Raw genomic sequence first — 25,052 nt, forward strand, 5'->3', positions numbered from 1 at the left:
TGTTTATCCATTCTGTTGCTTCATTTTTAAATTTGCTTTGCACACTTTTCTTGGCTGATTGCAAGCACCAACATATATTGGTGAAGACATCTTTCTTTTTTACATTGCACAACATAAACATGTTTTGAAATACTATAGTGTAAGATTGATACAAATCCTGTGCTTAATGAATAATTGAAACAAAATTACAAATGATACACATGAATATATTAAAAACTGTGGTAAAATAAACACGAGATTAAAACATTAACAAAAACAAGTCTACAAAGCTGGTATGTTGCTCCTTTTACAAACGAGCATGACAATGCCCTGGACCCTTGGTTTCATCTTCCAATCAAAAACGAAATCAGAGGAGCAATATCCAAACACCAGAAACTGGGAAAATTGTACAATATCAGTAACACTTTTAAATCCCTTTCAAAGTCTGTATTGGGAGATGATATAAACAACCACACTGTATTCATTTCCATTATAGTTTTGTGAAAGTGCAGTTTGATATACTGGTATAAAAACACAAGACTCAATGCTTCTTTGGAGAGAAGGAACTGTTTGAATTAGCGGTTATAACACTGGAGTTTAATGTCTCTGAGCATATTGTAGGCAACTCAAGACTCGCATAGAAAAATCCAACATCCTATCGTGACCTTCTCAGCCTGCACAAGTAAGCCAACTGCTATGATCCTTCACATGCACTTACTTCTGCATTATATTTCTGCTTTCATTACGTATTGTTAAGGTTATAGGTAAGAATTGCATTGTAAAGTGATCAAATTGCACACTTGCTGTAACTACACCCTACATTGCAAAGTCTCCATAGCTCCCAACACGTCAGCTGGAGGCGAACTCACCAATCAGAGACAGCATGTGACACGGGAAGTGGCCCATCGCTGACGACACAGATAAGAACTCTCTCCACCCTGAAAGATCTTCAACACGGTTCCACCCCACCACACACGCAGGAAAATAACCTCATACTAAGCTCTAGTATTACTATTGCACAACGTTATCTACCCTTTAACACCAGATGAGGATTCCTTCAGAGTGACAATCGCCACTTCACAACAACAAAAACATTTCTATTTTCAGAATGGGTCTCCCAACAGAACACTACACGGAACTGGGCTGACTAGTGTCCGTCTATGCCGAGGATGACTTCCTACTTTGTTTACTGTAGATCACCATTTTTCCCCCCAAGTTTAATCTGATTTTCAGAATGCCACTCCCACAACCAGGGTTCTTACAGCTGCATAAATAAACCTTTCCAGTGCATAGCTGTTCCACCGCAAAGCCCTTCAGGTGATCAACCCTCAGGTACCGGAAGAGTTGAACCTGCCCCTACAGATGAGCAATAGATAGGAGCATGATTGCTATGAAGGGGTTGAAACAAATTCAACTATCATAGAAAATACAAAAGAGTGACAGATCTAGGCCTAGGTTTTTGGCTTCTGTGCACCATAACGTGAGCTTCCCCTACTGAGGAGGATATTTGCATTAATCCTCCTCTCTTTAGGCCTGTTAACAGCTTTTAAGATTCAGGGTCAATACTTGTATGGTCAACCAAGGACACTATGATTAACAATACATACAAATACATATAGAAATATGTGGAAATGAAGCGTCGCTAAGACAGAGGAAAGAACCATACAGTGTACAGGGAAGAAATCAAATGCACAAAACCCACACAAAGACCTATGCTGTTTTTGCACATCTCCCTCTCATCCAGAGGTCACCTCATATGTTTTAAAGCTGTGGTAGATGGAGAACAACAAAACCCATAACAGTCTAGAACCAGACACTGGGTTCTACTGTCAAGGTACAGTCTGTAGGTACGTATGAGTGTAGGCGTCAGAGTCTGGTCAACTGCATATCGGAGTGAATACAACTTCCACAAAACCCGAAGTAACATCAACCAACCAATCTACGCTCTTTCTGGATGCGATTACTAGCTATTGTTACGTGACTACACAAAAAGAAAACACACCAACACAAAAAAACACTAACTAAAAGCTTTTCATTGGAATCTCGTCATAGGAGAGCAATGTACTGTTGATTTCCTGTAAGTCTGACCTTGACCATGCGATACTGGAAAGGTAAGCCTTACTTTCCCTAAACCACAAAAAGTTTGAACTTCATGTTTGTGGAATACACATTTCCATAAAGGGTTTTCATCATCAGTGGCATCTAGCTCACTCTATTTGCACAGTTTTTTCGATTAAGTGCTGATAGTATGAGACCTCTATACTCCCAGGGAGGAAACCTTGACCAACATACAAACTAGCAACACTAAATCAAAGGAAGCTCGACCAACCGATCTTTCAATCCCCCAATGTAAAAAAACAAAACAATAACCCCCCCCCCCAACAAAAAATAAAAAAATAAACAGTGCATCACATGCATGCAAAACTGTGCGTGTTGGGAGCAGTCTCCTCACATACTGCGAGAACAACCGCATCCACTGTGTTTTATTGCACAATCTCCATCTTCACGAACAACATTCCTGCTCACACCAAGGGGAAAACAGATGGGAGGTAAATTGAAGGGAGTCAACTGAATTGCGTATTAAAATGGCATGAGCATATATAATCCCCCAGTGGAATAGCCTGTGGCTGGTGAACCGGAGTCAAAACTTCTCACTTCTGCACTCAGTGGTTAGGGAATCAACTGCCGGATGAATCGCCTTAGATCAGCATCAACGATCCGTGCCTCACTTTTATAGTCGGAGGTGGAGAACTGAAAATAAAGAGAGTAAATGTTCACTTAAACGCTAGGGTTTGGTTTTAAAGCTTCAGCAGCCATCTCCACTGAGCATCAGTCCAATCCTTTCTCATCTTCTTGCAGGGCCCAGTGGAGTACCCTCCAATCAACTGCCCATTTCCAAACCTTCACAAAACACTATACTGCACGGTACTCAATGACCTCTATCATACTGCTTTCTTTACCTGATCAATATTTAAAAAAAACGCCAGTAGAGGCTATAACACGACTAAGTTAAAAAGAGAGGTGTAAAATGAAGTGCTGATGATGATACACGTAGATAAAAAAGGATTTAAACAGAAAAATAAAAAAAATCTGCATCCACAAGTGCTTGGGCTCTGGTTGGAGACTTGTTTTTTTTTGTTGCCACAAACCTCCAGCACACGAAGAAGAACCCCAACATCAATTTTCCCACCTTTTGACCTCATACTATGGTCTCGTCAGCTGTCTTTTTCAGCAGCTTCGTGGAGAGCAAGGAATGCTGGCTAGAATGCCCACCCTTCGCGTCTGGAAGGAGCAGGCGTACTTTCTGGTTGGTTCGTCTCCACTCAGAGTAGAGCTGACAGTGGTAGCGGAATGATACCTGCAGGGGAGAAGGGGGTTGAGGAGGAGAGAAGGGGGTTTGAGGAGGAGAGAAGGGGGTTTGAGGAGGAGAGAAGGGGGTTTGAGGAGGAGAGAAGGGGGTTTGAGGAGGAGAGAAGGGGGTTTGAGGAGGAGAGAAGGGGGTTGAGGAGGAGAGAAGGGGGTTGAGGAGGAGAGAAGGGGGTTGAGGAGGAGAGAAGGGGGTTGAGGAGGAGAGAAGGGGGTTGAGGAGGAGAGAAGGGGGTTGAGGAGGAGAGAAGGGGGTTGAGGGGGAGAGAATATTGATGCTCCTCCAAAACTAAAAACAAACAAACTGGCAGGCTAAAGGTTTGAGAACTGCTGCCCAAGCACATTCATGAGTTGAAACACATTACAACTAACTGGTAAATACAAAACAGACTCGATCAAAGTCCATTTCTGTCTTGTAAAGCAAAGTATTTTAAGAAGCAACAGGCATGACAAAAGACTCATAAAAACAAATCATTCCGCATCAAATTTAAGTGGGACTGTCTTGGACGGTCTTGTTGTCCCACTAAGTATTTAAAGTGTGATTAGTCCCCTGTCTTTGACTAGTTTCCCAACCATGATATAGCATGCTGAGACGCTGATCTAAGGTCAGTTCTAGCTGGTCCTAGATGTGGGCCTACTTACCAGAGTCCAGAGGACGTAAATGGTGAAGAGGGCGATGGTGAGGGCGATGAGGCCCACGGCCTCCAGTCTGCTGTTGAAGTGCAGGTGGTCCTGAGCTCCCCTCAGACACAGCCAGCCAGAGATGGCTGCCAGGGGCGTGATGAACAGGAAGCACAGCATGTCACAGAACAACGTGCGCTTCTCGTTCCGAGGGCCCGGGTCCCGCATCCACTGTGAAGACAGAAGAGAGGGGAGAGAAGAAAGAGAAAGAAATAAAGTGTACTGAGCATGCACTACTTTTTTTTATTATTTTTTTATTTATTTCACCTTTATTTAACCAGGTAGGCTAGTTGAGAACAAGTTCTCATTTGCAACTGCGACCTGGCCAAGATAAGGCATAGCAGTGTGAACAGACAACACAGAGTTACACATGGAGTAAACAATTAACAAGTCAATAACACAGTAGAAAAAAGGGGAGTCTATATATACATTGTGTGCAAAAGGCATGAGAAGGTAGGCAAATAATTACAATTATGCAGATTAACACTGGAGTGATAAATGATCAGATGGTTATGTACAGGTAGAGATATTGGTGTGCAAAAGAGCAGAAAAATAAATAAATAAAAACAGTATGGGGATGAGGTAGGTGAAAATGGGTGGGCTATTTACCAATAGACTATGTACAGCTGCAGCGATCGGTTAGCTGCTCAGATAGCAGATGTTTGAAGTTGGTGAGGGAGATAAAAGTCTCCAACTTCAGCGATTTTTGCAATTCGTTCCAGTCACAGGCAGCAGAGAACTGGAACGAAAGGCGGCCAAATGAGGTGTTGGCTTTAGGGATGATCAGTGAGATACACCTGCTGGAGCGCGTGCTACGGATGGGTGTTGCCATCGTAACCAGTGAACTGAGATAAGGCGGAGCTTTACCTAGCATGGACTTGTAGATGACCTGGAGCCAGTGGGTCTGGCGACGAATATGTAGCGAGGGCCAGCCGACTAGAGCATACAAGTCGCAGTGGTGGGTGGTATAAGGTGCTTTAGTGACAAAACGGATGGCACTGTGATAAACTGCATCCAGTTTGCTGAGTAGAGTGTTGGAAGCAATTTTGTAGATGACATCGCCGAAGTCGAGGATCGGTAGGATAGTCAGTTTTACTAGGGTAAGTTTGGCGGCGTGAGTGAAGGAGGCTTTGTTGCGGAATAGAAAGCCGACTCTTGATTTGATTTTCGATTGGAGATGTTTGATATGGGTCTGGAAGGAGAGTTTAGAGTCTAGCCAGACACCTAGGTACTTATAGATGTCCACATATTCAAGGTCGGAACCATCCAGGGTGGTGATGCTGGTCAGGCGTGCGGGTGCAGGCAGCGAACGGTTGAAAAGCATGCATTTGGTTTTACTAGCGTTTAAGAGCAGTTGGAGGCCACGGAAGGAGTGCTGTATGGCATTGAAGCTCGTTTGGAGGTTAGATAGCACAGTGTCCAAGGACGGGCCAGAAGTATATAGAATGGTGTCGTCTGCGTAGAGGTGGATCAGGGAATTGCCCGCAGCATGAGAAACATCATTGATATATACAGAGAAAAGAGTCGGCCCGAGAATTGAACCCTGTGGCACCCCCATAGAGACTGCCAGAGGACCGGACAGCATGCCCTACGATTTGACACACTGAACTCTGTCTGCAAAGAAATTGGTGAACCAGGCAAGGCAGTCATCCGAAAAACCGAGGCTACTGAGTCTGCCGATAAGAATACGGTGATTGACAGAGTCGAAAGCCTTGGCAAGGTCTATGAAGACGGCTGCACAGTACTGTCTTTTATCGATGGCGGTTATGATATCGTTTAGTACCTTGAGCGTGGCTGAGGTACACCCGTGACCGGCTCGGAAACCAGATTGCACAGCGGAGAAGGTACGGTGGGATTCAAGATGGTCAGTGACCTGTTTGTTGACTTGGCTTTCGAAGACCTTAGATAGGCAGGGCAGGATGGATATAGGTCTGTAACAGTTTGGGTCCAGGGTGTCGCCCCCTTTGAAGAGGGGGATGACTGCGGCAGCTTTCCAATCCTTGGGGATCTCAGACGATATGAAAGAGAGGTTGAACAGGCTGGTAATAGGGGTTGCGACAATGGCGGCGGATAGTTTCAGGAATAGAGGGTCCAGATTGTCAAGCCCAGCTGATTTGTACGGGTCCAGGTTTTGCAGCTCTTTCAGAACATCTGCTATCTGGATTTGGGTAAAGGAGAACCTGGAGAGGCTTGGGCGAGTAGCTGCGAGGGGGGGGGAGCTGTTGGCCGAGGTTGGAGTAGCCAGGCGGAAGGCATGGCCAGCCGTTGAGAAATGCTTGTTGAAGTTTTCGATAATCATGGATTTATCGGTGGTGACCGTGTTACCTAGCCTCAGTGCAGTGGGCAGCTGGGAGGAGGTGCTCTTGTTCTCCATGGACTTCACAGTGTCCCAGAACTTTTTGGAGTTGGAGCTACAGGATGCAAACTTCTGCCTGAAGAAGTTGGCTTTAGCTTTCCTGACTGACTGTGTGTATTGGTTCCTGACTTCCCTGAACAGTTGCATATCGCGGGGACTATTCGCAGGCCCAACATGGTCACTGGAGGACCCACGCTGCTTTTTCTTCTTCTTCAGGGTTTGGTTTATTGAGATACCCATTAGTAGATGAATGGCTAAACTTCCTGGGTTCAAACATCATTCATTACACAAACACATGATGATACATTACAATAAATAAATAACAACAATCCCTAATCCCTCCCTAACTTGATTTCCGTTGACATATTCAGGATTTAATACGCATGAGTAATACACAACTAAGTCAAACTAAGCCAACATTGCTTCATGTTGTTGACCCATGAGCAAGGCCCAAAATTCTATATCAACACAGAAGTATTGCAGCTACAAGCACAATGTTTCCATTGAGTAATCTATGCAAGCAGAAAGAGACAAAGAAGAGTGAATCATGCTCATGTGTTTTGACACAGCATAAGCAGAACCACACACACACTGCAGGCAGAGGAATGCTGACAAAGGCAAAAGCAAGAAGCAGCCACACACACACACACAAGCTAAAGGCATTGACCTTTGTTACCTCTGTGAGGGACCTGGGCTTCCGCTCAATTGTGAACTCTGTGTGGCACAGCTCACAGTAACTGGTGTTGGAGGAGGAGAGCCACTTCTCCAGGCAGCTCTTGTGCACTGTGCCCAGAGTCCCTGTGCAGTCGCAGGGGGACAGGAGGCCCTCGCTGTTGGCCCCCTCATGGCAGATCCGGCAGATTGGCCCATCGCTGGAGGAAACAGAAAGGTCCTGAACAGGATACTTAGACTGGATTTACTTACTACAGCCTGCCGAATATTACTTGGGCTAACATAACATTTCAGGCTTAACAGCTAAGCAAATTCTCATAAATTCTGAGGCTAACTGTGAGACATCTTTCCAGACACATACTCGCAAACACTCTCACGAGTTCCAGATATGACTAGGATTACTACTATAACAGCCTGTTATAAAAGCCCTAAACATCTCATAAATGCTCAGCTCTGAAAGTGAGTTATCAGCCACAGTACCTCTGTGTGCTCACGGGTTTGATGACAGTGGAGAGCAGCCGTCCATCTTTAGCTGTGACCTGGGTGACATACTGTGATCTGCAGTTATCCGACTCCTCCACGCTTTTAGACAGGGCAGCGTTGCCAGTGCAGTCACACAGAGAGCCCGGGAGGTGGCAACACTCCCCTGTCGTCATGGTTACACCGTCCAGGGGGTCAGGTGTCAAGGGACTGATGAGGAACAGACTCAGCTCAGAGCAGTTAGGCCCAACAGCTGGAGAGTGATGAGAAGGAGTTAGAACCTCATTCACTTCATACAATACACTTCTAGTACTAGTTACTTCACAGAGCTTATTATGAGACAAATAGTGAGATTTAAAATATAATATCATTTTCTTTGACCAACATTATTAGAACACTGAGCTGTATGAGGCCTAAATGATGACAACATGAAAAAGCCTCTTCAAATGTTTTCACAACACTGAGAATTTATATTGTAGTAAATATTAGGGAATAAAATAATGATCTTCTTGTCTGAACTGTAGGCCTATTTGCCCCCAAAATGCAGAGTCCAGTTGAGCTAATTTGGCAAAACACAATACAGCTACTTCTAAAATGCTATCTCTGTATGAGCACAAGGGAGTGACGGCCTATCCCGGCCAAGCTGTCTTCTAGACATCCTCACCCAGATAACTGGCTACTCAGACACTGAATTCATATATCTGTCTGTATGGGATGTCAGCATCTTACAGCTTCTAGGAAATATACTGACATGACCAAATTATAACTTTAGAAAGATAACCATTTAAATGAAAACCTTTGATCAAAGCCAAAGCATTCTTATTTGACCCTCAAAATACAATATAGACACCATTATCTATTCAGATATGCTTTTATTGAATTTTATTTAACTAGGTGAGTCAGTTAAGAACAAATTCTTATTTTACAATGACGGCCTAACCCGGACAAACCCTCCCCTAACCTGGAGGACGCTGGGCCAATTGTGCGCCACCCTCTGAGACTCCCGATAGTGATACAGCCCGGGATCGAACAAGGGTCTGTAGTGACGCCTCTAGCACAGAAATGCAGTGCCTTAGATCGCTGCGCACACTCCGGAGCCCTCAGATAGCAGAATATCGAAATATCAGGGAGCGGCTAGACATTCCCTGGTCTCTCCAAAATGACAGAGTATCATCAAGTCTACCAATCATTATGTGTTGTAACGTTAGATATCAGGAAAACATATAATCTTGATTTGATGGTGATTAATCAATGTGGTTACTGCAAACACACATAGTTAGAACGCTAGCTAGCTACATCATGCTTGAAGTGTCGAATCCCGACGAGAACACACACTCAAATACAGACACAAAAACCCGACCGAAGGACACAGCTGGATAATTTGGTCAGCCAGCTGTGTTTAGCTCTAGCTACAGTAGCTAGTGCAGGAAATAATAGCAACCATACTGATTGCTACATGACAATGGATTATGGCTTAATTGTGTTCACAGTATCGTTCATTTATTAAGCTAATGACTTCTGCTAGGAAAACGGTCTAGTGAGCCAGCTAACTTTATTTTAGCTAACTATAGTAGCTATTTGTTAGCCGCTAACTTAGCTACTTTAACGTTACTAGCTAGCCAGCCGACAGAGACCGTAGAAAAAAATACTCACCGCGTTCCTTCTTTTTTCATTTTAACAGCTGATATGTGGGGTTGTCAATGTATAAAATAGTCCTCTATAGAAACTATCAATGTTGAGAATTGCTTTATTTCCTTTCAGATATCTAGCTAGCTATGCCAGTTCTCGTCTAGCTGTCAGACAACAGTAGCACAGAGTTTCTAAACCCAGAGGCGCAACATCGCGAGACTACCGGGAACGCTTGCGAAACAGACCAAGCAGACACATGCTGGGGTTTGGGATTGGAGAAGTCAATGAGCTTGTTCGACATTGCAAGCGACAGCTGACTGACTGATCTACAAATCACTTTGCATCAAAAATAACTACTCATTAACATTTGTAGATTATCCAGTCAATCACAATTTACCCACAATGCATCATGGATTTGATGCTCTCCAACAAGGACAATATGTCCATGCGATCTGGGATCAGTGAGAGAAGTTAAAATGTATTCCTTTAGTTCATTTTCTAGAAATCTAAAGGCACAACCTAGATTCGAGCCAATTTCTTAAAAGTTATTGAACATGTTATTACTCCAATCTCGTGAAAGTGACAAACTGACACGTTTTCATTTTCGTCAAACACAACTTTATATTGAAGGAGTGCCTTTGATTTGACGGCATGCACATGCGCAGTTCGGCGCGAGACGGCGGTCAGACCCGATGACGTGTATCTGCGCATGCGCTTAGCTAGCCAAAGTCGCCATGACATCGACCTCAAGTGTGATCCGGGATTTCTATTGGAGAAGCAGTTTATGCCTCACTTCATTATTGGTCAGTGATCTTCATACTGTACGGTCTTTGACAGTAGCCTCCTCCACATACGGACGGCGTTTCCGATCAGCATAGCTAGTCATCTTTCTCACCAACTGGATGTCCACGTTATTTTTTTTGTATTGTTGGCTGGCATTCAGCTCCCGATTGTTAGGATATAAACATTTTAAACATAGAAACCTGATAGAAATTCAATATCTCACCCATTTGAATGTGAAATAAAACAGATTAAGTTAGGTATTTTTCCATATGGAAGAAAATCACCTTTATTTTGTATAATGCAAATTAACACCAGAAGCAAGCACACATTTTGTTTGTCAATGTATTTATCCACGTTTAATCGTTCACAAATTAAGCGATTTATATTTACATAGTGGATTGCACTTAAAATAAATGAAATATCTGATTAAGAAAATACGTTTTTTTTTTCTAAAATAAAATCAACTATTCAGAATGACTGAAATTAATGACTAAAGGTAATCAGGCATAAAGTAAAAGAACAATTCTGACAATATATCAAAGTAGTTGCAATTCACTTAATATCTAATGAACACACTTCTGGTGAGCATGTACAGTATTTTGAAGTTACGTGTTGGAACTTATTCAACTAAGTCTACCATAACATTTCAGTGCACTCTAAATTTTTCTGCATTCAATTCTTCAAAATGTGTAAATTTAAAGTTGCAATTGAGATATTGGTCCTACTTATAGCAGTTATGTGAACATGTATTTCTGTATCACACATTCAACGTTATAACTAACTACACCACTAGAAGTTCTGCAGGATATGTTTCAGCATTATAAGACTTGAGAGGAAAACTCTTGATGTTCAAAGAAAATGTCTGTCAACAAGTGACATTCATTTGGTTTATTTCCATTTCAATGCTACCTGATGAAAAGGCAAATTAACACGTGTTTATTGATTTAAAAGTTTGACCTGTGACAGAAAATTACATACAGGCAAATCTACTAGAAAGGAGAGACATAAGGCATTATAGCCAACCATACAAAAGCAACCTTCCTTTCTTAAAAATTCCACTGTCAACTACATTTTAGAGGCAAAATGGTTTGAGTAGAGTGAAGCAATGAAAACATCCTCCACCCTAGATATTGAGTGTTACTGTATATCAGGGGGGCCCCTCTCAAACCAAGCAAGCTAAGTGTTGTCATTTAAAATATGTTAGTCCTTTGGAATTAGTTGTTGATTTTACATGGTGAGTTCCATTGAAATGATTGGCAGGACACAAGATGCATATTTACGTTTGCTTTCAACTGTAGTCGGACTACTGGATCAATTCATAGTATGATCTAATTACAGAGAGAACACAGTGACTGCATCTAACAATAGTGAAACAAAGTGCATGATACAATTGGAAAAAGTCAAATTTTGACAAAAGTGTCTCTGCAAATTTACTATTTAGATTAGATTATTTTAGATTGAAAATGATCACAGACACACTTTGGCATCTCTTTGAACCATAGGCGTAACAAAGCCCCCCACTTAATATCATCCCAAGTCAGTCACTACCCCAGGTCTCTGTTCTTGCTCCTTTCATGCCACACTCAGGACAGGGACTGAGGACAGCAGCAAGGCAACCAGAAGCACAGGACAAACTGATCTCTCACCATTCCTTCTACAGGATTGGGTCACACGATCAGAGCCTGAATTCAAAATAGACAAAAATCCTATCACTTGGTAAAAGACATGAGCTTTGAGGTTATAAAAAGATAGCATACAGACAAAAAAGGGAGAAAGGACTTATCTAGAAAGTCTGATTTTCTAGGAGACTTCTAAAACACATGGAGGAATAGAGACCGCAGCAGTTCAACAACCAGGACAAAAGAAAGATGAGTGAGGGGTGGGGGTTGGAAGGTGGTATTGCGGGTCACAGGCTTTGGCAGCACGGTAGTTTGTTTTTCTGCCCATCAGTGGTGGGGGGGACACTGATGTCCACTACATTGTTGCCTGGAGACTCGTCATGTGCTGATCTGTCAGCTATCTGCTTCTGTGATACGATTCGGTGGATTTCTGTGGAGAAAATACAAATAAATCAGTTACTCATTATTAAATATGCCATTCCATTCATGTGTAAGAAATCAAACAATTTGACTTGAAACTAACTAATGTAAATAGCCTTGTGTAGTGGCCCCTGCCCATTACCTGTGAGGATGTTCTTGAACGCCTCTTCTACATTAGTGGAGTCCAAAGCTGAGGTCTCAATAAATGATAGCGTATTCTTTTCTGAGGGAGAAAAAGAGAAAAGATTGAGTTGAGACAAACAGGGGTGTCTTCTTAACCATCTTTGTCCCCAGAGTGAGCTGTCATCTACTCTAGTGTTTTTGTAGTTTACCTGCGAAGGCGCGAGCCTCGTCTGTGGGCACTGCCCTGAGGTGGCGCAGGTCACTCTTGTTGCCCACCAGCATGATGACGTTGTTGTTATCAGCATGATCCCTCAGCTCCTTCAGCCAGCGCTCCACATTTTCATAGGTTAGATGCTTGGCAATGTCGTACACTAGGAGAGCCCCCACCGCCCCCCGGTAGTACCTGATTGGAACAGAGCAGGGAGGATAGGAGGTCATAGGTTGTGATACTCGGATAGAGAAATATTTCACAGAATGGTTTCAGTACTATCAAAATATGCTAGTTCCATAAAGGGCAGGTTACAGCAAGACAAGCGTCCTTAATATTATTGAGCAGTGAGCTCCTTCCTCCACTCACGCTGAGGTGATGGCTCTGTAGCGCTCCTGTCCAGCTGTATCCCAGATCTGGGCTTTTATCATCTTGCCGTCCACCTGGATGCTGCGGGTGGCGAATTCCACACCGATGGTGCTTTTGCTCTCCAGGTTGAACTCATTCCGTGTGAAACGGGACAGTAGGTTACTCTTCCCCACACCAGAGTCTCCGATCAGCACCACTGGCAAAAGAATGATAAAATATTGGAACTGCAATTTCAAGCTACTATGTCAGTGGAAACTATTGGGGTTGAGAGATGACTAGTACAGAGCTATATTTGTTCAACAATGACTAAATGGAAGCTCAAATCTACTGAGCATGTTTTTCCTGGTAGCTAGTCATTTAACCACTATCATGATAGATACAGTCATAATGACTGGTGCAGATACTTAGAAGGGTCAACATTTACAGAATGATTACCTGGGAGGAAAATGGGAGAGGGTCATGCTTTTTCAATTTCAGTCCAGGGGAGGGTCATGTAATTTGCAAATGATTAAATTCCAATATTTCTCAATGTTTTGGAATTAGTTGCTTATTAGGATTATATAACTCAGCAAAAAAAGAAATGTCCCCTTTTCAGGACCCTGTCTTTCAAAGGTAATTAATAAAAATCCAAATCACTTCACAGATCTTCATTGTAAAGGGTTTAAACACCGTTTCCCATGCTTGTTCAATGAACCATAAACAATTAAATGAACATGCAACTGTGGAATGGTTATTAAGACACTAACAGCATACAGACGGTAGGCAATTCAAGTCACAGTTATGAAAACTTAGGACACTAAAGAGGCCTTTCTACTGACTCTGAAAAACACAAAAAGAAAGAGACCCAGGCTCCCTGCTCATCTGCCTGAACATGCCGTAGGCATGCTGCTAGGAGGCACACACTGCAGATGTGGCAGGGCAATAAATTGCAATGTCTGTACTGTGAGACACATACAGGGAGACTGGACGGACAGCTGATCGTCCTCGCAGTGGCAGACCACGTGTAACCCCACCTGCACAGGGTTGGTACATCCGAACATCACACCTGCGGGACAGGTACAGGATGGCAACAGCAACTGCCCGAGTTACACCAGGAACACACTGCTTCAGTGCTCAGACTGTCCACAATAGGCTGAGAGAAGCTGGATTGTGGGCTTGTAGGCCTGTTGTAAGGTAAGTCCTCAACAGACATCACCGGCAACAACATCACCTATGGGCACAAACCCACCGCCGCTGGACCAGACAGGACTGGCAAAAAGTGCTCTTCAATGACGCGTAACGGTTTTGTCTCACCAGGGGTGATGGTTGGATTCGCGTTTATCGTTGAAGGAATGATCGTTACACCAAGGCCTGTACTCTGGAGCGGGATCGATGTGGAGGGTCCGTCATGGTCTGGGGCATCATCGGACTGAGCTTGTTGTCATTGCAGGCAATCTCAACGTTGTGCGTTACAGGGAAGACATCCTCCTCCCTCATGTGGTACCCTTCCTGCAGGCTCATCCTGACATGACCCTCCAGCATGACAATGCTACCAGCCATACTGCTCATTCTGTGCGTAATTTCCTGCAAGACAGGAATGTCAATGTTCTGCCATGGCCAACGAGGAGCCCGGATCTCAATCTCATTGAACACGTCTGGGACCTGTTGGATCGGAGGGTGAGGGCTAGGGCCATTCCCACCAGAAATGTCCAGGAACTTGCAGGTGCCTTGGTGGAAGAGTGGGGTAAGATCTCACAGCAAGAACTGGCAAATATGGTGCAGTCCATGAGGAGGAGGGTTGCTTATACTGCAGTACTTAATGCAGCTGGTGGCCACAACAGACGCTGACTTTAAATGTTTTACATTTTGACCTCCCCTTTGTTCAGGGACACATTATTCCATTTATGTTAGTAACATGTCTGTGGAACTTGTTCAGTTTACGTCTCAGTTGTTGAATCTTATGTTCATACAACTTCTTAAGGTATAGGGGGCAGCATTTTCACTTTTGGATAAATAGCGTGCCCAATTTCAACTTCCTGCTAATCATGCCAAGAATATAAGATATGCATATCATTAGTAGATTTGGATAGAAAACACTCTGACGTCTATAAAACTGTTTGAATCATGTCTGTGAGTATAACAGAACTTATGTAGCGGGCAAAACCCCGAGGACTAACCATTCAGAATTTTTTTTTGAGGTCTCTGTCTGTTCAGTGAGTTCTCATTGGGAAACGATATTCCTTAGGCACTTGTTTGCAGTTCCTACCACTTCCACTGGATGTCACCAGTCTTTGGAATTTGGTTGAGGTTATTCCTTTGTGCAATGAAGAAGTACGGCCATCTAGGAACTGGGTAACACTGTTGAGAGTTGCGCAAGACTTGAAAAGTAGCGTTGGTTTGTTGTCTTCCTGTATTGAAAACAGATAGACCCGTCTTCAATTTGATCGATTTATTAACGTTTAAAAATACCTAAAGTTGTATTACAAAAGTCGTTTGAAATGCTTTGGCAAAGTTAACAGGAAACTTTTGAGATATTTTGTAGTGACGTTGCGCAAATTGGAAGCCGTTTTTTTTCTGGATCAAACACGCCAAATAAATGGACATTTTGGATATATATGGACGGAATTCATCGAACAAAATGACCAATTGTGATGTTTATGGGACACATTGGAGTGCCAACAAAAGAAGCTCGTCAAAGGTAAGGCATTTTTTATATTTCTGCGTTTTGTGTAGCGCATGCAGGGTTGAAATATGCTACTCTTTGTTTACTGTTGTGCTATCATCAGATAATAGCTTCTTATGCTTTTGCCGAAAAGCCTTTTTAAAATCTGACATGTTGGCTGGATTCACAACGAGTGTAGCTTTAATTTAGTATCTTACATGTGTGATTTAACTTCTTGGATATAGGGGGCACTATTTTAATTTTTGGATGAAAAACGTTCCCGTTTTAAACAAGATATTTTGTCACGAAAAGATGCGACTATGCATATAATTGACAGCTTTGGAAAAAAAACACTGACGTTTCCAAAACTGCAAAGATAGTCTGTGAGTGCCACAGAACTGATGTTACAGGCAAAACCCAGTTAAAAATCGAATCAGGAATTTCCGCATTTTTTGAAACGCCTCATGCCAATGACTCCTTATATGGCTGTGAATGGGCCACGAATGAGCTTAGGCTTTCTGTCGCTTCCCCAAGGTGTCGACAGCATTGTGACGTATTTGTAGGCATATCATTGGAAGATTGACCATAAGAGACTACATCTACCAGGTGGTCGCTTGGTGTCCTCCGTTGCAATTATTGCGTAATCTCCAGCTGCAGTGTTTTTCCGTTCGCTTCTGATGAGAAACCAACTGTCAGGACTGATATATTATCGAATAGATATGTGAAAAACATCCTGAGGATTGATTCTAAACAACGTTTGCCATGTTTCTGTCGATATTATGGAGCTAATTTGGAAAAAAAGTTTGGCGTTGTAGTGACTGCATTTTCCGGTCTTTTTCTTAGCCAAACGTGATGAACAAAACGGAGCTATTTCGCCAACACAAATAATATTTTTGAAAAAAATATTAAAAAAACATTTGCTATCTAACTGAGTGTCTCATCATTGAAATCATCCGAAGTTCTTCAAAGGTAAATGATTTTCTTTGAATGCTTTTCTTGTTTTTGTGAAAATGCTGCCTGCTGAATGCTAGGCCTAATGCTATGCTAGGCCATCAATACTCTTACACAAATGCTTGTGTAGCTTTGGTTGAAAAGCATATTTTGAAAATCTGAGATGACAGTGTTGTTAAAAAAAGGCTAAGCTTGTGTTTCAATATATTTATTTCATTTGCGATTTTCATGAATAGGAAACGTTGCGTTATGGTAATGCACTTGAGGCTATGATTACACTCCCGGATACGGGATTGCTCGTCGCTAGAGGTTAATGAAAGTTTGATTTTTTATATAATTTTATTTGAATTTGCTGCGCTGCATTTTCCCTGGCTTTTGGCCAAGTGGGACGCAAGAGTCCCCTATCCTAGAGAGGTTAAGTTTGCTTAAAATAAACAGTGTGAGGACATTTCTTTTTTTGCTGAGAGATATACAGTTGAATTTGGAAGTTTAAATAGACTTAGGTTGGAGTCATTTAAACTAGTTTTTCAACCACTCTACACATTTATTGTTAACAAACTATAGTTCTGGCAAGTCGGTTAGGACTACTTTGTGCATAACAAGTAATTTTTCCAACAATTGTTTAGACTAGACTTTAGATTATTTCAGTGTATCACAATTCCAGTGGGTCAGAAGTTTACATACACTAAGCTGACTGTGCCTTCAAACAACTTGGAAAATTCCAGAAAATTATGTCATGGCTTTAGAAGCTTCTGATAAGCTAATTGACATAATTTGAGTCAATTGGAGGTGTACCTGTGGATGTATTTCAAGGCCTACCTTCAAACTCAGTGCCTTTTTGCTTGACATCATGGGAAAATCAAAAATAAATCAGCCAAGACCTCAGAAAAAAATTGTAGACCTCCACAAGTCTGGTTCATCCTTGGGAGCAATTACCAATAGTACGCAAGTATAAACACCATGGAACCACGCAGCCGCTCAGGTAGGAGACGCGAAACACGCAGCCGCTCAGGTAGGAGACGCGTTCTGTCTCCAAGAGAATGTGCAAATCAATCCCAGAACAGCAGCAAAGGACCTTGTGAAGATGCTGGAGGAAAACTAACTATAGCCAGAGTAAAATGAGTACTATATCAACATAACCTGAAAGGCCGCTCAGCAAGGAAGAAGCCACTGCTCCAAAACCGCCATAAAGAAGCCAGACTACAGTTTGCAACTGCACATGGGGACAAAGATCGTACTTTTTGGAGAAATGTCCTCTGGTCTGATGAAACAAAAATTGAACTGTTTGGCCATAATGACCACCATTACGTTTGGAGGAAAAAGGGGGAGGCTTGCAACTGTGAAGCACGGGGGTGGCAGCATCATGTTGTGGGGGTGCTTTGCTGCAGGAGGGACTGGTGCACTTCACAAAATAGATGGCATCATGAGGATGGAAAATTAAGTGGATATATTGAAGCAACATCTTAAGACAGTCAGTCAGGAAGTTAAAGCTTGGTCGCAAATGGGTCTTCCAAATGGACAATGACCCCAAGCATACTTCCAAAGTTGTGGCAAAATGGCTTAAGGACAACAAAGTCAAGGTATTGGAGTGGCTATCACAATGCCCTGACCTCAATCTTATAGAAAATGTGTGGGCAGAACTGAAAAAGCATGTGCAAGCAAGGAGGCCTACAAACCTGACTCAGTTATACCAGCTCTGTCAGGAGGAATGGGCCAAAGTTCACCCAACTTATTGTGGGAAGCTTGTGGAAGGCTACCCAAAACATTTGACCCAAGTTAAATAATTTAAAGGCAATGCTACCAAATACTAATTGAGTATATGTACACTTCTGACCCACTAGGAATGTGATGAAAGAAATAAAAGCTGAAATAAATCACTCTATTATTATGACATTTCACATTCTTAAAATAAAGTGGTGATCCTAACTGACCTAAGACAGTGAATTTTTACTAGGATTAAATGTCAGGAATGTGAAAAACTAAGTTTAAATGTATTTGGCTAAGGTGTATTCAACTGTACAATGAATAATTTTTATTCTGAACTGGAATAAAGTGATGGTAAGAATGCTGTTCATTGATTATAGCTCAGCATGCAACACCATAGTACCCTCCAAGTTCATCATTAAGCTCGAGGCACTGCCAGGTCTGAACCCCGCCCTGTGCAACTGGGTCCTGGACTTCCTGACGGGCCGCCCCCCAGGTGGTGAAGGTAGGAAACAACACCTCCACTTCGCTGATCCTCAACACTGGGGCCCCACAAGGGTGTGTGCTCAGTCCTCTCCTGTACTCTCTGTTCACCCATGACTGTGTGGCCACACACGCCTCCAACTCAATCATCAAGTTTGCAGACGACACAACAGCAGTAGGCTTGATTACCAACAATGAGACAGCCTACAGGGAGGAGGAAAATAACCTCTCACCCAATGTCAACAAAACAAAGGAGATGATCATGGACTTCAGGAAACAGCAGAGGGAGCACCCCCCTATCCACATCGACAGGACCGCAGTGGAGAAGGTGGAAAGCTTCAAGTTCCTCGGCGTACACATCACTGAAACGGTCCACCCACACAGACAGTGTGGTGAAGAAGGCACAACACCACCTCTTCAACCTCAGGAGGCTGAATAAAATAACTAAAACCCTCAAACTTTTACAGATGCACAATTGAGAGCATCCTGTCGAGCTGTATCACTGCCTGGTACAGCAACTGCACCGCCCGCAACCGCAGGGCTCTCCAGAGTGTAGTGCGGTCTGCCCAACGCATCACCGCGGGCAAACTACCTGCCCTCCAGGACACCTACAGCACTCGATGTCACAGGCAAAAAAAGATTATCAAGGACAACAACCATCTGAGCCACTGCCTGTTCACCCCGCTATCAGCCAGAAGGCGAGGTCAGTTTAAGTGCATCAATGCTGGGTCCAAGAGACTGAAAAACAGCTTTTATCTCAAGGCCATCCGACTTTTAAATAGCCATCACTAGCACATAGAGGCTGCTGCCTATATACATAGACTTGAAATCATTGGCCACTTTAATAAAAGTTACACTAGTCACTTTAATAATGTTTACATATTTTGCATTACTCATCTCATGTATATACTGTATTCCATTCTACTGTATCTTAAGTCTTTGCCGCTCATTGCTCGTCCATATATTCTTAATTTCATTCCTTTACTTAGATTTGTGTTTATTGGGTATATGTTGTGAAACTGTTAGATATTACTGCACTGTCGGAGCTAGAAACAGGTATTTCGCTACACCCGTAATAACATCTGCTAAACACGTGTATGTGACCAATAAAATTTGATTTGAAGCAAGATGCATTCTGAGGCAAACACTCATAGTTCTGGGTTGCTCATCTACAGCAGGAAGCGTTCTCCTGTCTGACTGAGAAAGCAGTAGATGTTCTGATCCGGTCTGGATCACATTTCTACAGCAAGATGTACAATCGGCCTGACAATTTTTAATCTGTACTGTTACTTAGGGTTGCACTATCAAAAACTGAGCCTGTGTGTGTCCTGTTATACATCTGTGAGATGTGATCAGTCAGTTTTTTCTGGGTCAGAATGAAAATGATTTATTGTATTTTAACTGCAACAGTTCCAACCTAGACAGATATATGAGAGTGTTTCTATTGGGGAAAAATAAACATGAATAGCTATTTATATGCGTATTTCATTTTATTGTAATTTGTCAATACTGCATTTGTTTTAGGCATAAGGGCAATGAAATGTACCAAAATGTACAAATAGTTGCATGTTTTCATAAGCTTGGGTCCCAGGAAAACACAGAATAAAAAATAAAAAACCTGCTGTAACGTAACAAAATGTGGAAAAAGTCAAGAGGTCTGAATACTTTCCGAATGCACTGTATATAAAGTGATCTATAAGAGCGCTTTGGTCCCTGATGCTTTATGCTAGAAACAAGCTGTAAAATACAGGGAAAGATGTGACTCCGATTTATATGGAAATATCATTGTGTCATTTCGTTGACATTGAGGGTCTGAGCTACAACCTTCTATAGCCGAGGAGACAAAAAAAACAGACTTTGCTTGGGAAGTAATCTAATTCTGTCACTATCAACTGATTAAGCTATTCACTTTCTGTACAATAGTAGATTCTTAAACCCAGACAGCTTTTAGGGAAACACTTGTGACCTTCTCTCGTTGGGTTATGCCACGGAAGAACAGTAGCCAGCAGTTAAAGCTTACATTCTTCTGAGTCGGTAGACCTATTGTCTGGGGTGAAAAGGTAGACATAACTTTTGAAAGTAACATGCTCAGATTCCTAATGATTTCTCAGATGTAATTATTTGCAAAATTATTTGTTGCAAACAAAACACAGATTTGGCATTGGAGAAATATGATAAGATGAACTAATAGGCCTCTCTGACCATTCTTAGCCTGTAATTTCTGAAGTATTTAAGCAATAAGGCCCGAAGGGGTGTTGTATATGGCCAATATACCATGGCTAAGGGCTGTTCTTATCCACGACGCAACACGGGAGTTCCTGGACACAGCCCTTAGCCTTGGTATATTGGCCATATATCACAAATCCTGAGGTGCCTTATTGCTATTATAAACTGGTTACCAAGGTAATTAGAGCCGTAAAAAGAAATGCTTTGTCATACCCGTGGTATACGGTCGGATATACCACGGCTGTCAGCCAATCAGGAGATGGTGGAGAAGGAGATGATTGTGGATTACAGGAAAAGGAGGACAGGGTTGTAGTGGAGCAGGTCAAGTTCCTTGGTGTCCACATCACGAACAATCTAGAATGGTCCAAACATACCAAGATAGTCGTGAAGAGGGCACAACAAAGCCTATTACCCCTCTGGGTCCTCAGATCCTCAAAAGGTTCTACAGCTGCAACATCGAGAGCATTACTGTTGCATTACTGCCTGGTACGCAATTGCTCCGCCTCCGACAGCAAGGCTCTACAGAGGGTAGTGCACATGGCCCAGTACATCACTGGGGCTAAGCTGCCTGCCATCCAGGACCTCTACACCAGGCGGTGTCAGAGGAAGGCCCTAAAAATTGTCAAAGACCCCAGCCACCCTAGTCATAGACTGTTCTCTCCACCACTGCATGGCAAGCAGTACCGAAGTGCCGAGTCTAAGACAACAAGGCTTCAACTGTTTTTACCCCCAAGCCATAAAATTCCCGAACAGGTAAACAAATGTCTACCCGGACAATTTGCAGTGTGCCCCCCCCTCTCTCTTTTACGCTGATGCTACTCTCCGTTTATCATTTATGCACAGTCACTAAAACTATACATTCACTGTACATACTACCACAATTGGCCCGATCAACCACATTGGCTAACAGGGCTATCTGCATTGTGTCCAGCCACCCCCTCTTTTACACTATTGTTACTCTCTGTTTATCATATGCATAGTCACTTTAACCATATCTACATACTACCTCAATCAGACTAACCAGTGCCTGCCTGTGTGTAGCCTCGCCACTGTATATAGCCTCCCTATGGTTTTTTTCACTGTTGTTTTATTTCTTTACTTACCTATTGTTCACCTAATTAATACATTTTTTGCACTATTGGTTAGAGCCTGTAAGTAAGCGTTTCACTGTAAGGTCTACTACACCTGTTGTATTCAGCGCACGTGACAAATAAACTTTGATTCTGAAAAGCATTCAGGGCTCGAACCACCCAGTTCATAATAAAAATATTCTGCTAATATTTAAAATGACGTAGAACCGCATGAAATGTTTATAGAAGGCATATTTTTTTCTCTGACCTGCAAATACAATGACAGGTTCATGCAATGTTTTACTGTAAAATACATATTTCCACCCCTACTCTTGTCCACGGTGGTAGGCGAACCCCCAACCTGGTCCACAGCCCTGTGCGCTATCAAAATTCCTGCGTTGCCATGTGATGCTTACCGGATGACGAACAGTTGCTAAAAGTGCATATCTATGGCTCTGGCCTGTCCAAGAAGTGAGGGGTTAACATGTTCTCTGGTATCCACTTTATTTTAATTATTATTTTGGGTATAGGGGATGGTCACTTGTTTAGATAAGCAAATTCATTTTAATTTGACAAAAAGGTCCGTTTTTCTTCATGTAACCCTTATTATAAATAATGTTCACTCCCTTTGGGCAAAGTTACTTGTGAGAGAAAACATTTCATATCTTGGATACAGACGTTCAGTCATAATGGTTCTTCATATTTCAGACAAGTGGTGACCAAGCTAAACTAACATCGTAGGTACCAATATACTGCAGTCTGTTATGGCTAGTCTAGCACATCGCCAGTGGCTTTGGCTAACATAAAACCAAATATTTATATCTGTGCTCATACCAACTGATTGTCATACATCATATATAGTTTGCTAGTTAACGTTAGCTGTTTGCTATCCACTCCAGTAGAATAAAGGATAACTAGCTAAATCTTATAAACGTTTATAACTAATAGCTATTTTTCTCCACATTGTCTATATGTAGCTTACGTTAGCTAGCAAACTAAAAATGGTGATGAGATGCTTATTAGGCCAGATAACCGCTTGTTAGCTAGCCTGCTAACAGGTTAGCAAGCTAGTTTGGCTAACGTTAGCTGGCTGAGCAGTAAATGAAGGCAGTGGAGACGTCATCATCTGCTTTGAACTTCAACTACTGAGAAAACAAGTAAATGGTCCCCTAACTACTAAACTTCTGGAGCGCCTCTTACCTTTGAATAGATAGTCGTATTCGTCGTCTCGGGTTCCCATTTTGACGATTCCCACTTTATGAAAATATTAGACTGCCAAGGAAAGTCTCCGGACTCATAAATGCAGTAAAGTAGTCTCGGGAAGGAATACGCACGTGAGCTGAGGGACAACTGCTTTGACCAATTAGAGGAACATCTCTGTTAATTGATAGATACATTAACAAATAATACCCTTCACCATGTAATATTGACCAATGGCCATAGGTAGGGGCGTGATCAGATGGAGAAAAAAACCTCTGCAAATCTACATTCTAGGGAATGTGGATTGAGCAATCATTTTTTCCACAATGTCAGTATTTCAGTTCATACATGAATTTGATGGCTTAGGAATGTGATCTTATTATTGAAAATAAAAGACAACAAACAAAAATGGACAAGAACCAATGATTTATTTGCCATGAATTCATTCAGATTATTTTAACAATTCTCAAATTGGTATTTTAAAATGGAGTTTCTTTCAGTTGTAAAGTAATTCAATGGTCCAAAAGGGTCTCGCTGCTGGTGCTATGACGTCCGGAGTAAACCCTTGATATTCCTCTGGAATTCAACTAAGACAAAACAAATTCATACTGCATTCATAACTTACAAGTTCAATTCATAGTCTAAAATTATTAACCAAATAATTTGGTGGAACAAATGCCAGAACAAGGGCAAACATTGGCCTACTTCTGTCATAATGAAGGCCTCTAAGCTTTTGTTGTGTAAACGAAAGTAAAACAATGGGATATCAGGCCATATAATTAGTAAAATATGCTTTTCTGTAATTCAATGGTCTCTTAATTCTGTGAATCCTTTTTTCCTATCAAAAAGTTCCATTGTTATGACTGACCTGGAATTGACGACGGGGTGGAGCCTGTCTACGAAGAGGTCAATGGATGTATGTCATCTACATATTCTCTTTGTGATAGCTTAACGTGATTGCTTTTTACCTGACTGGAGGTTCTTCAGTCTTTTTTGGATTGTTAGTAAATGCTGCATGCCTTCAGAATCATTCAACCCACGGAGGGAGCTAGACCCAAGCCTCTTCTCCTGCCCTAGATATTGCCTGTGAAGAAAAAATGACTAAACAAACTAAAAGCATAAAACCCCAGAACCTTCTATCCACTCTCCCAGGAGACAGCAATTTGGGAGACAACAAATTGAGCATGAAAAGAAAAGATCTGGGCTAAACTATGAAATCTATGCAGAGATGCGGATTAGATTACCCATAGGGATATGGAGAAGCAGGCCTCGTAGAGAGGTTCCTCTGGGAAATCGTCACAGCAGAAGGGGAACGGATGGAGGGTGGTGCTCCACTTTTCCATGCTCCTGCTCTATATTGGTACCTTTCATCCCCTCCTTCTTCCAGCAGCTGGGAACTCTGCAGAGAATCTAAACTGTCCACCTGCAGAAAAAAAGGTACATAAAGCCAACAACTTTGTCAAATTGCATTACTGATGCAGAAATTCTAAGTTTTCTGTGGACTATGAAATCTCAGCTGCGCTTCTTCATTAAATTATGCTACTAAGGTAATGTAACAAGTATAGTAGCAATACACTGAAAGTGATTCTTTAGTCTGAGCAACCGTGCCGTGAGCAAAATATACCAATGTGTATCGATTGTCCATTATTTACATGGAGTCTCACCTGTTTTTCTGCCCTTTTCTCCCAGTCCTTGATCTCGTCTAACACCTGCACCCAGTCTTGCCTCCCTGGGTCGTCTCTCCCAGCCTCCTTCTCCAGGACGGAGTGCAGGCTGGTTCTCAGGTGGAAGAACTCCTCCTTCAGGCCACCCTTGCGGGGGGCTAAGTACTGCGGTCCCTTCTCCTTGCCACAGACCTGGCTGCACCTCAGCAGGTCTGCCTGTAGGTGGCGCTGTACATCCGCCAGGTCCTTCTGACGCATTCTCAGGCTATTCAGAGCAAACCCCTTCTCCTCAGTTTGAGTTCTCAGCTTCTTCCTGTCAGAGTGGAGAAAGGGGACATAAGGGAGTGAGTAATGTCCAACCATTGGCTAGGGTGACGATTTGTGTCAATAAAGGAAAGTGTGTATGCTGGTGTTTACCTGAGAATCTT

General features: G+C 42.4%; 2 protein-coding genes across 4 annotated transcripts; both read right to left on the reverse strand.

Annotated features, from left to right (window-relative positions):
* LOC139409133 (E3 ubiquitin-protein ligase MARCHF2) lies at positions 1-9,362 on the reverse strand. 3 transcript variants are annotated; one of them, XM_071153877.1, is made up of 6 exons: positions 9,188-9,362; positions 7,535-7,787; positions 7,059-7,254; positions 3,988-4,197; positions 3,253-3,337; positions 1-2,730 (listed from the first exon to the last, which is right to left on the reverse strand). In XM_071153877.1, exons 2-6 carry the CDS (start codon positions 7,708-7,710, stop codon positions 2,711-2,713), a joined length of 687 nt encoding a protein of 228 aa, XP_071009978.1. In that variant the 5' UTR covers positions 7,711-7,787; positions 9,188-9,362; the 3' UTR covers positions 1-2,710. The 3 variants fall into 3 exon arrangements, with proteins under 3 accessions (XP_071009978.1, XP_071009977.1, XP_071009976.1); XM_071153876.1 differs by having other exon boundaries at positions 2,528-2,731; positions 3,172-3,337; positions 9,188-9,355; XM_071153875.1 differs by lacking the exon at positions 1-2,730 and having other exon boundaries at positions 2,961-3,337; positions 9,188-9,355.
* Positions 9,363-10,788: 1,426 nt separating this feature from the next.
* Positions 10,789-23,136, reverse strand: LOC139409134 (ras-related protein Rab-11B-like). The gene is made up of 5 exons (XM_071153879.1): positions 22,961-23,136; positions 12,686-12,881; positions 12,318-12,511; positions 12,128-12,208; positions 10,789-11,995 (listed from the first exon to the last, which is right to left on the reverse strand). The coding sequence occupies exons 1-5, from the start codon at positions 22,998-23,000 to the stop codon at positions 11,853-11,855; spliced, it is 654 nt and encodes a 217-aa protein (XP_071009980.1). The 5' UTR covers positions 23,001-23,136; the 3' UTR covers positions 10,789-11,852.
* Positions 23,137-25,052: the final 1,916 nt, after the last annotated feature.

The sequence above is a fragment of the Oncorhynchus clarkii genome, chromosome 5 (assembly GCF_045791955.1).
Source record: "Oncorhynchus clarkii lewisi isolate Uvic-CL-2024 chromosome 5, UVic_Ocla_1.0, whole genome shotgun sequence".
Taxonomy (NCBI): domain Eukaryota; kingdom Metazoa; phylum Chordata; class Actinopteri; order Salmoniformes; family Salmonidae; genus Oncorhynchus; species Oncorhynchus clarkii.

What these genes read in the sequence shown, in the direction of transcription:
- LOC139409133 (XM_071153876.1), bottom strand. Translation starts at nt 7,710, where the DNA reads ATGACGACAGGGGAGTGTTGCCACCTCCCGGGCTCTCTGTGTGACTGC. An exon ending in AAACCCGTGAGCACACAGAG is followed by an intron (nt 7,255 to 7,534) that starts GTACTGTGGCTG and finishes TGTTTCCTCCAG; the next exon opens with CGATGGGCCAATCTGCCGGA. An exon ending in AGCCCAGGTCCCTCACAGAG is followed by an intron (nt 4,198 to 7,058) that starts GTAACAAAGGTC and finishes CTGTCTTCACAG; the next exon opens with TGGATGCGGGACCCGGGCCC.
- LOC139409134 (XM_071153879.1), bottom strand. Translation starts at nt 23,000, where the DNA reads ATGGGAACCCGAGACGACGAATACGACTATCTATTCAAAG. An exon ending in TACAGAGCCATCACCTCAGC is followed by an intron (nt 12,512 to 12,685) that starts GTGAGTGGAGGA and finishes TGTTCCAATCAG; the next exon opens with GTACTACCGGGGGGCGGTGG. An exon ending in CGAGGCTCGCGCCTTCGCAG is followed by an intron (nt 12,209 to 12,317) that starts GTAAACTACAAA and finishes TTTCTCCCTCAG; the next exon opens with AAAAGAATACGCTATCATTT.